This window comes from Nicotiana attenuata, chromosome 3, assembly GCF_001879085.1.
Source record: "Nicotiana attenuata strain UT chromosome 3, NIATTr2, whole genome shotgun sequence".
In the NCBI taxonomy this organism is placed as follows: Eukaryota; Viridiplantae; Streptophyta; class Magnoliopsida; order Solanales; family Solanaceae; genus Nicotiana; species Nicotiana attenuata.
The window spans coordinates 14,913,257-14,925,560 of record NC_031991.1 but is presented as its reverse complement, the minus strand read 5'-3'; the positions used below and the strand labels follow the sequence as shown (position 1 = coordinate 14,925,560).

General features: G+C 37.6%; 1 protein-coding gene across 3 annotated transcripts in view; it reads right to left on the bottom strand.

Annotated features, from left to right (window-relative positions):
- The window catches only part of LOC109223334 (general negative regulator of transcription subunit 3), a 45,277-nt gene that overhangs the window by 22,801 nt on the left and 10,172 nt on the right, over positions 1–12,304 (bottom strand). For all 3 annotated transcript variants that reach the window (XM_019387593.1, XM_019387594.1, XM_019387595.1), the window contains exons 5-7: positions 3,061–3,150; positions 2,829–2,975; positions 2,457–2,567 (exon numbers count right to left, since the gene is read on the bottom strand). In XM_019387593.1, coding sequence (XP_019243138.1) covers positions 2,457–2,567; positions 2,829–2,975; positions 3,061–3,150 — 348 coding nt within the window. The remainder of the gene's footprint in view (positions 1–2,456; positions 2,568–2,828; positions 2,976–3,060; positions 3,151–12,304) is intronic.

The window sequence follows — 12,304 nt, the reverse complement described above, 5'->3', positions numbered from 1 at the left end:
CACCTAGAGGAAGTAGTGATCTACCCCACCCCCACCCCCACCCCCCAATGATGTAATATTTATCTGCTATCACCTCTCTCCTAATGAATGCTCCTCTGTTTTGAGATATCCATAGCCAAATTCTAAGCAAGGCCTTGTTGCAGATGCAGAGATCTTTTACTCCCAGCCCTCCCCAGCTTTTGGGAGTCATATCAGCTTCTTAATTGACCAAGTAAATTTTCTTGCTCCATCAGTTTACTCCCACGGGCATTATGGTCAGCATAATGTTAAACTAAATATAACACGTAAAACACTAACCTTATCAATGATATGGTGAAAACATTGCACTTTTTGGCAACATAGTTACAGTTAGGACCATGAAAGTATTACTTTTTCTCAAGCAATACAGTATTGTTAGAACCATGAAACTGTTATCGTTCTTCTAGCAATAGAGTTAAGATTGGTTTAATTCACAGGCTAGTTAGGCAAGAATTATAATGTAAGCATTGTCAGGTGATAAATAATAATATAACAATTCTTAACTGTATAGTGTATAGATAACAATATAAAGATAGTTATGCATTAGACTCATGCAAGTATTCTTACTCTATGTATTCTTATTCCATATCACATCCGCATAACATAACACATAGATCCCCACATTAGCAATGACAATATTAGTAATGCCCAGTCTATAGCAGCAACCAAATGTCGTGTTAGTAATACTGGGTTTTATACTCAAGACCAGATGTGCAATTTATGTCTTAAAAGTAAATGTTGTATTCGTTATATTTCACATAATCCCATATTGTTAGACCCGTCTAACTTCAATATTCTTTGTAATCATTCCTTAGATTCTTTTCCTTATGCTAGAATGACTACAACACTCAATAGACAACCAGGCAAAGACATCAATTATCAGCCACCAAAACAAGAATCTTCTTTTTTATTTGGTGGGACCAGCCACCATCAGCATGCATCATATCTCATTTGAACAATACTGTAGCAAGAAGTTCCTGGACCTCCACCCTAATTCCGAACACCCTTGTTAAGTACATTGCCCCCATCATGCTTTGCCACTATCCTCTCTTTTTTTTAATAAAGACTTCGACACTATCCATATTAAAGAGATAACGTCATCTCCCAGATATTAGGACAAAGACAAATATTATAGCATGAAAAGCATTCCGAAGTAATATGTAGATTAATGACTTGAATGTGTGTATATTAAGCCTATGCTCGAGTAAAAGCTGAGGATCTATGGGTTTAATCTTTTTTGATAAGGTGATCTATAGGTTTAATCATGAAGGCTACTTTTTTTTTTTAAACTGGTAACTTTTTAATCATGAAGGCTAATTAAAGAGGCAAAAATCCAAATGGTCCCTAACACACAAAGGTAGGACTAACTTGGTCCAGTATTAACCATGAATGCAAATGCTCCATAATATTTTATAAAAAGTGGACAATTTTGGTCCAAATATATAAAAATGACGGAAAATATAAGAGTCTTGTTAAGCTTAACCGATATTGATCACATTAGGAGAAAAAAGCATAATAGCTATACTGAAATCCCCCAACTTGTATCAACCATAAAACCCTCAGCCTGTCGAAATCCCCAAACTGCGACCAAAAACCTTAATCTGCAAAATCCTTCATCTGAGCCCGTAGAAATTCCTAGTACACGTCCAAAACCCATCGTTGAGTGTTGAAGATTATAGAATCAAATAGTAAATATACATAAACAAAAGGGCGTCGGGTTACATTCACCTATAAATGCCAATTCAATTGGGAACCACCAATTTAAAGCCAGCAAAATCTTCAGGTTACAAATTCAGAGCAACTCACGATTAACGACCACATCATATCTGCTTCTTATACCTATCAACTAGCATTCCATGTCTCCTAGAATTTAGCAGGCTGAAAAGTCCATGCTCATCCTAGAAGTAAAATCCAATCTTTGAAACCCAAAATCCAGCAAATCAAGAAAACCCACCAGAGCAGTAAGCTTATCAATATTGTTGGTAACTAAGTGACAACAATGGAAAATCCCTTGACTTTGGACTGATTTTGGAGCAAAATATCTAGAAGATGATATAGGGTTCTTTGTTTTTCACTTCTCTTTATCAGGCTAATTGGAGCGCTTCTACATTTATTTTCTTCTTTCACCGTAATCGGTAACAGGTCTTTTATATTTGTCGCTAGTTTTAGGTTTTGGCCAAAACATTGAGAACAAATTTGTGTGCAAGGGTGGTATATATTAAGACCCAAATAGTCCTACCCCAATACATTAGAATTTAGAAAATGACCACAAATTCTCTTAATTTTAGTAAAAACGGAAAGGGGAAAACTTTCGTATTATTATGGTATAGGAAAGAGAAATAAATATATCCCTCAAAATTAAAAGATGAAACAACAAATAAATAACTTAGTTAGCGAGAGAAATTAGAAAAAGAAAAGACGATTTGGATGTAAAATACCTTAACAAGACCAGGTGGACCGACAGTAACCAGATCTTCAAGAGACTCCACCTTATCTAGCGGCAAAGTGCTATAAAGCTCATCAACATCACTGAATTCATCAAAGTCCTCCTGAAAAATTACACAATCCATAACAAATTCTAATATTACATGCCAGAAAGAGGCCATTACTTCAAGAGCAATCCTAAGAACACTTTCAGAAGTGAATACACAGAAAAACAAGTGAAGAGACAGGAAAACAAGCAACCTAGCAACGCTACAGAATTCCATTTAATGTACATAAAATTAACAGGTTAGAGTGATAAATATGTTGATTTCTTCAAAATAACCCACGCCAGGCACAAGAGGAATAAACTGTATAGAGCAGTAAACCTGATTACGTTCCACATAATCGTCAAGGAAATCCTTGACATCATTGACTTGTTCAGGACTCAATTCATCATTATCCAGTAGTCTTAATATCAACTCTAATTTCATTATGTGAGCCTTGTGTCGAACAATGGATGTTTCCAAATGTACCTGAAGAAAACATTAAAAAGGAGTCTTTCATCAATTATGGTAAGCCAAATGCACAATATACACAGATTTAATAACATCCTCTTACCAATCTTGGGGGCCTTTGCTTCCCTTTTTTAACTGAGAGTCCTTCCAATTCAGCCTCGAAAGTGTCGATTTGATTTTCGAGCTCCCCAACCTACCCCGAAACAATTATTAAAGTTAATGGAACACCAATATAAAACTATCAGAAGTGCTAACACTTTTTGTCACAAATAGAGTTTCCCTTTTCGCCATTGCACAAATATAAAGGTAAGAGTGGGAATATATGCTCATCTGATATTTGTGGGTGCCTACTATTTTCTGTTTTCTTAGGATTGAAGTGGGAAAAACAGTGTTCTCAGAAATGTAAGATGGGTGGTAATGATTTGGTTAGATATTCCTCTAGTGGAAGTGCAAATAAAAGTATAGACAACAAAGGAAATAGAGACATTCATTGTTGGGATACATATACAACAACAAACCCAGTGAAATCCCACGTGTGAGGTCTAGGAAGGGTAATGTGTATGCAGAAAATAGAGAAGCTATTTCCGGTAGACCCCCGGCCTCAGAAAAGATACAAAAGTAAAACAGATAAAAGGCTCAAGAAAGGTAAAAGCAGAAAATAACAATAACCAGCAAATACAAGGATAGACAACAAAGTAAATGGGGACAATATATGCATATATATGTATACTAGTGAAGAGGTAGCCCGGGCTTTGCCCGGGCCCAACGTGAATAAAATTAGATTATTTTATTTTATATCGTGTTACCCTTCTGATTCTATGATGAGTATGGCTTACTACGTCTTCGAATTTTTTGTTATTGTTCTTTGCAAGTACCAAAGTGAGATATAATAAATAAAAAGTAATATAACTGTAAAAAAGGTATTGTGACAATATCAATTGGAACCAATTTAGATTGAAATCACTAATTACGTCTGCATGTATCCGAGGCAAATCAACAAAGAGCAAAGTACTGTAACACGGGAGTAATCACCAAAACCTAGCAATGGGTTCTACGTGTAATTATTAAAATACTTTTAACCATTTGATTTCAAGTACCACTACATGAACTCCAAATAGTTTAGTTAGTTTAACTATCTAACAACATTCTTTTTCCCTTTTTCCTCAAATTTTAGTAATACAACGAATAATTTCGTCTAATAAATATGTATTATTAAAGTTTCCTACTTAGTTTTAGGGAGTAGCATTTACGTTTAATCAAGATAGCTTAAGATTATCCAAATTAAATAATGGGTTAGGGAATGATGGGCTGAAAAATTAATGGTCCCCCATCTTCCACGTGTACAGTTAATATGCAGAGTCCTAACAGAGTTCTCATATTTTCCGAGTTAGGCAAGTGTTCTCATATTTAATTACAAAATGTGGCTGAAATGACTGAAAATATAATACTAATAATAACCATGTAAAAGTAGGCAAGCATGTTCACATGAATGAGTATTTTAGAGAATAAACGAAAATATCATAGTTTTTTGGTCAATTCACATTGGCCGCAAGCTCCTCTATTCTCCCTATTAAGCTTAGCACGAGCCCAACATGTTCGGTATTTTGGTATAATTCTTCAATTGTGCTGGTACCAATAGAAATAGTTTTACACATTGAAAATGAAAATAAGTAACCACAAGAAACAGAGTTCCATGTACAACATAGGCATAATAAGGTATTTTCAGTATGATATCTGCAAAAGAAAACATAAAACACTGTATGCTCTAGTGTTATTTCAATCAACCATAATCAACAATGCCGTTGATTTGGCCTTGGGTTGTAATAAATCTAGATGCAGCTAATCTCACAACAACATGTGAATCAACACATATGAAGACACATGGAAGAGGAGTGAGGGCTTCCATCCAGTCCTAGTCTTTCATCTGAGTATTGGTGCAATGGATTGGACCAGCTGCACTTAGAAGGAAAAAAGAGCAAGAATACAGAGACAATGTAAGTCTAAGTCAGGGCGTCAAGGGAAGCAAGAGAGCATCCATCTGAATTAGAGCACTAAAACTAATTACCTTCCCGCTACAACGGATGGCAAACTATAACAGTCATATACAAAACTGATGAATATGTGTATTCATGCGTTATGTTGCTAAACTTGCCATTCTATTTTCGATGAAGAAAACTTGTTATTCTTCCCAGAGAAAACAAATGTATATGTGTTTGTTACCCTATTCATTTTTCTTGCAGTTTCTTCCCTTTCAGGAACACACTCCTAGCAATATCAGCTTAGCGACTAATACTTTAAAGCTACCTCAGTAAGCAAGTGACCAAGCAAGCCACCATTTTAGCAATTGAGAATGCTTAAATAGAGGAAAATAAAATGTCTTATGCAACAAAGGCACCGAAGAGATCATAATTGTCTTCCAGCTGATAATTGCAGCTGCGCATCATACCCCCTCTGGTTAAACAAATATGCCTATAAGTGTACGGTAACACAAATACTGTTATAACATCTTCGAGTGGCAAACAACAACCTAATAACTTAAAGATAAAAAAATTAAGGGAAAACAGTTAGATGCTAATTTTATCACGCATCTCCTGTAACATTTTCACTGAAAACTAATGCTATAATAGCGACATACCCAAATCAGAATAGTCAAATAATTAAAATCAAGCATCGACTTAACAAACAAAAGAAAAATGAGGTATTTTAAAGGAAATTGAAGGAAATACACATCCTGAAAGGTCTATACTCCGAGGCCATAGTTCCAACATGTTGTGGTATATGATCATCATTCATAAAACATCATTTCATTCAATGATCTGGAAAGGCTTAGAATATTCATTTCCAAAACCTTGGTTGCGTCTTCAAGATGAAGGCTCAATAATAAAAGGAACCGACATGAACAACAACTGTTAATGTGGCATTGCAGCCAAAGAATAGTAATTGCATCAAAATGAGCTTTTTCTCCTTTAAAATATGTGATTTCTCATATTTCTTGTCTTTTTTATTTATCAGTTGTGCTTCTCTTATTGGTCTTCTGCCACTAATAGTTTCAGAACAACAATTCTAACAATCATTAGTTCACTTGTATTATCATGGCGCACTCCACTTCCAGACATATCATATGAAGTTTATCTTTAATCCTCTCTTTTATACTATTTAGGCAGTTTAGATAAGGCCCTAGTTGCTAATAAGATCGGGTATATTAACTGTACTATTTTGTCAGAGTTGCACCATTTTCCAAGTAACATATACGTGCAGGTGAGTGTGCCCATATATGAGAGGCATGGAAGATTAAAGATGGTAGAATTTTAAATGTGAAATCCCAACAGAAAGAAGGTAGTACCAAGATAACCTTTCTTAGGTATTGGCAATTCATAAGGGCATATATTCAAATGTGCATCACATAATCAGTAAAATTTAAGACTTGACTATTTTATACAGTACAAATTATCCAGTGTTGCATACAGATTAAACGTTCAATCATGACAACCAAACACAATGAGGATTCCTAGGGTGTTGCTCTTCCTATAAGTTGGAGAATTGATTTTCAACTAACCTTGAGTATTCCTGTCTATATACAGTAGAGATTAATAGATTGTTGAAACTTTACTGCGGAAACTGAACATCACCGCAAAGCTTAGCTATAAGCTTATTTCCACAACAATTTGGACCAAAATTGTTGCACTACATGTTAAAAGCTAGACATGACTTGCATAAATCACTTAGCTTTCACAGAAGCATGAGTCGATAACTTGATGCACTGCAATTGATCATCATTTGAAGTCTACCAAATCGAAACTTCTGGAACTACCTTATTGTTGAACATGCCACAAAAAACTACTAATATTATAAGTAATTTAGAAAAAGGTCGCAAGGGTTCGGTTGTTCGCCACAAAAAGAAAGAGCGCAGAGCCCCGACATGTGCTTTAATACAATAGCTTTACCAATCAGCATTTTCCCCTTTTCCCGTGTGTTTTTCTCTCTTCTCTTCACTTCTCTTCCCTCGTCCAATTTCCCAAGCCCTAATCCAAATCAACTCCAGAAAACCAGTGAAATATGTCAAAGATTATTTCAATTTGTTCTCAAACTCCACCATTGTTCCTTATTTAGCAACGTAAGGAGCAACTCAAATATATATTCAGAATTGCAGTATAGAAGCAATTACACAATGGAATAATTCATTCAGGCAAATGAGCAAACAGTTTATGGCCATGTCTCTGCACTATCCTACTTAAGCAAGAGAGCTCATGTTCTCCCAGATTTTCAGATAAAAAGAAACAACAATAATTCCAGAACACGGGAACTCACCTAATAACAGAGAGGAATATTACACAACACCAACTCGAAGAACAACATGAGAAAGTAAAATAAATCATGAAGTAGCTTTAGCGAAAATCAGACAGATGAAAGGAAAGTGAGGAAGAAGATTGAAATTAGCCAGAAGAGCCGACAGTAAATAAACCTGTGGTGTCTGCCACGTTTTACCAATCCTCATGTGCCGCTCACTGAAGAACATATCCGCTTGGACAACGGGAAGCTCTTCAACCACCCCTTAGGACAAATACGGAATTGTTGGAGTATTATTGGTTTTTCCGTAAATGCACATGAATCGGAAGCTCCTCTCGATTCCCCCTTATTAATAGTAGTAATANATATATATATATATATATATATATATATATATATATATATAAATAATTTTATTTTTTTAAATTTTTGATAAGGTAATAATTTCATTAAAAAGGGGCAAAACATGCTTGAATACAAGGAGTATACCAAAAAGTAGAAAATCTTACAAAAAGACATGATTTTCTATGAATGATACCCAATCTTCTATACAAATAGAAATCTCATAGCTGCACCAAGAATAAACAAGGGAAAAGAGGCTACTCCTCAAGTGTACAAGATCTTTTTCTACTCCATCAAAAGCTCTCATATTCCTCACTCCAACCACATGGGTGCAACAACATTCCATGCCATTCGTCTTCTCTTCAAAAGGCCCATCTAAACATAGTTTCTTTACCGTGCCGACATCACCCACTCTACCAAACCAACTCAAAATTTCTCCCCACAAATGAGATGCTATCCGGCAATGTAAAAGGTGTACGTCTTGATTCTTTACACACGAAGCACCAACTAACACAAGTAACCTTCCTCTTTCTCAAATTCTCCGCCATCAAAATTACCCTCCTTGTAGTAGCCAAGTAAAGAAGCACACATTTCTTAGTACCCCAGGAACCCATATCGGAATGTGGGAAGGCCGACTCCTCCCTAGATAGTAGTTTCCCATCATAGGACTTAACGGGAGAAACACTATTTTCCCGGCGGCCCATCTCCATGCATCATGTCTATCTTGCAAAACTTTTTGACTGTGAAGCAGTCCGAGCAAGTTTTGAAACTCATCTACCTCCCAATCTTGTAAGTTCCTTCTAAACCTCACATACCGTGCACTTCTTCTCTTTGTAGGCTCCATAACCATTGGACAAACATCTTCTTTTGGCTTGAAATATTGTACATATTCGAAAATGTGATTCTCAGAGCAATGTTCTCCCACCACCCATTGCTCCGAAACACTAATCTCTCTCCCATCCCCCGCTTTGAAAGTGATGTTCTCATTAAGTTCATCCCATCATTTCCTCCATAACCCACACCCATAGGGAAGTGAAATATCTTTTGTCCTCCACCTCCGTTTCGAAACCACATACTTCTCCGCAATCACTCTACCTCAAATCCCCATAGCCACTTCCCTAATAGTGTGTTATTGAAGACTATTAGGTCTTTAATCCCAAGCCCACCCCTACATTTTTGGTGTGGTAACAGCGTTCCAATTGACTAAGTGAAATTTCCTCTCTCCATTTGTGCCATCCCATAGAAAGTCCCTTTGAAGTTTTTCTAGCTTGCCTAAAACATTAGCTGGGGCATGCATCAAGGACATAAAATATATGGGTATGCTTGATACGGTACTTTATTTAACACAACCTCCCTTTGGATCAGTACCTCTATTGCCAACCTGCTAGCCTCTTTTATACCCTCTCTATCATCGGATTCCAGACTGCTTGGTTCGTACTAGATGCTCCTAATGGGAGACCCAGATAAGTAGTAGGAACAGCCCCGATCCTGCAATTCATCACTTGTGCTAGACCCTCAATGTTCTCCACCTTACCAACCAGGATAATTTCGCATTTCTGAAATAAATATTCAAGACTGACACATACTTATAAAAAAAAAATTCACGTCTGACACCACTTGGAACCATGTCAACATTTGGATATTGTCACCATCACAAAAAACTAAGGTGTCATCCACAAACAAAAGATGAAACACCTTCCGGAGCCATGGCCAATGATTGCAGCGGGAAAACTCCTTAAGCAACCCCCTGCCACAACTCTATCCACCTCTTGCTCAATGCTCCCATCATTAATATGAACAACATTGGGAAAAGTGGGTCACCTTATCTCATTCCTCTCGAGCTAACAAAGAAACCATATAGGTTACCGTTTACCGGGACAAAGAACATGGCAATAGAGAATACAAAACTTGATCATTTCCCCCATCTAGCACCAAATCCCATTTTCATCATAATGAAATCAAAAAACTCCCAAATGACATGATCAAAGGCCTTCTCAAGATCTAATTTGCACAAGATCCCAAGGTTCCCTTGCTTTTTTCTTGAGTCAACCGCTTCATTTGCCCACCAAAGCTGCATCAAGAATTTGCATTCCTTCTACAAAAGCATTCTGAGAAGTAGAGACTGATAAGTCTAACACCCTCTTTAGTCTATTAGGAAGCATCTCAGATATAATCGTATAGAAGCTTCCACTAGACTAATAGGTCTATAATCCTTAACATTCGAAGCTCCTCCCTTTTCTGAACAAGACAATAAGGAGGCATTGAGAATCTTTTCAAACTCCCCCATAGTTTGGAAAGCCTCAATGATCTCCAACACCTCACCATTAACATATTCCAACAGCTCGGGAAGAATGCCAAAGTGAAACCATCAGGGCTCGAAGCTTTATCCCCTGCACAACTCTTATCTACCTACCTTACTTCCTCTTCCCCACTGGCCCTCTCAAATCATCCTCTATTTTCTTTCCCTATATAGTTAAACTCTAACCCTCCAAACCTAGGCCTCCATAATCTGCCTCATCCTTTTTTTGATAAGGTAAATTGTATTAATCAAAAAGGAGAGAACTCCCGTATACGTGAAGCATACCAAAAAGTAGAGAATTTACATCAGAACATGATTCTCTACAAAAGACGTCCAATCTTCTATACAAGTAGGGCTATATGAGTGTACCAAAAAGCGATCAAAGATAAAAGACTATTCTTAAAATGTGAAAAAGAAGACTGAATCCCCTCAAAAGCTATCCTATTTCTCTCCTCCCAAACTATCCACATGAGAGCTAACGGGACGAACTTTCACGTCTTTTGCTTTCTTCTTCTACGAAAACCGGCCCAGCTTTATAACATTTCCTTTACAGTGCTTGGCATCACCCATTGAACACCAAAAAGATTCAGGATTGCCCTCCACAGAGCCGAGTACACAAGGCAATACAACAAAAGATGATCAACTTCTTCCCCTGAGCTTTTACACATGTAGCACCAACTAACAAGTGTAATTCCTCATCCTTAAACAACTTCTCATAGAAACATGCAATAACCCTCCTACCTCCTCTTCCCCGCATATACTAGCCCATCTAGCTCTATCGAGTCTATGAAGGTCGTCCTCTTATTTGCCACCGCTACCCTGTGAAAAAAAAAATTGTATTTGAGTCCACCTCTTGCAACCAAAGAAACATCAATTTTTGTCTCCAGCTGATCTCCTTGAGCTAACGCTAGTGAAGCTAATTCTTTTCACCTCCTCCTTCCTTGCTCTCTCCCTTTCCACCAACTCCTTCCCCCTCTATCCTTTCTATTTCCCCCACCTCGCGGATGAGCTCTTTCAACTTCACCTCTACCGTCTCAAAAGTCTCTTGTTTGATACACCCCAAGGAACACCAATACCATCTAGGCCATTCACAAGATCTCAAGCCAAGGAACTACGAGATTTGCACCTCTTCACCAAGTGTTGGGATATCTTGGAAGGATTGGAAGACAATGGTAGAAGGCCATAGAAGGCATACAATGTGCCGAGGGTGGAGATTTTGGACAAGGATGGAAAACACGTAGGTTACGTGGATGAAGCCGTTGCCTATGCCCCCTATGCCCACGGGGAAGGCTACACCTACATGGATGGTGATAGGCGCACATGACTTGGACGCAAGCATGTGGACCAAGGCCATGCTTGCCAACGATCGGAGACTTGGGTTATAGAATACCCTAGCAGGCATAGTAGTTAGACCCATTAAGGGTTCTTATGTCTTTATTAACTTATTTAGACCTAGTATAAATAACATATAATGAGGTCATTTCTTTTGTAGCTTATCTTTGAATATTGAAGAATTGTAAGGAATATGCGTTTCCAACTTGTTGATTCAAACTCTTGAAAGGTATATTTACAAGAGGAACTGCACTCCTTTTTAGGGTAATCATATAGTTTAGGTCTACTAAGTATTGTAATTTGTTAGGTAATTGATTATTTCGATTATTTGACAATTACTACTTTGTTGGGGCTATTCGAAATTTCTATCTGATCTATAATTTCTTCAATTCCGCACTTAAATTCGTATCATTGTTCCACACCCCAATATCCCTCTTAAGCATCTTCAACTTAGAAGCAAGACAAAAAACGGGTCCCCCTCCGCCACATAACTATTCTGCCAACCTGCCCCTCTATTTTGAATATCCTCCGCCCTCAATCACATGTTTTCAAATCTAAAGGGGGCTCTTACACACAACTTAGAAGCAAGACAAAAAACGGGTCCCCCTCCGCAACATAACTATTCTGCCAACCTGCCCCTCTATTTTGAATATCCTCCGCCCTCAATCACATGTTTTCAAATCTAAAGGAGGCTCTTACACACCCTTATCTCCCTCCATCTAGCAATATAAGTGAATGATCAGAAGTCAATCTCGGAAGGAGGACCTGGATGACATTTGGATACATCTCCTCCCAAGAAGTGGAAAACAAGTATTTATAGATTCCAAATCTGGAAAAAGATTCTTCTGATCTAGACCACGCGTATCTAGCACCTGAAAGGGGAAAATCAATAAGGAACTGATTACCAATAAACTCCGAGAACTCCTCCATAGCCCTCAAAATCACCCTTCCCCCTTTTCTCTCCTCTGGGAATCGGGTAGTGTTAAAATCCCCTCCCAACACTCGAGGAATATCCCATTCCTCGGTAAAAGTGGCCATATCCTCCCAAAACAGCAACTTAGATCCCCCCCTACATGACCATACACCC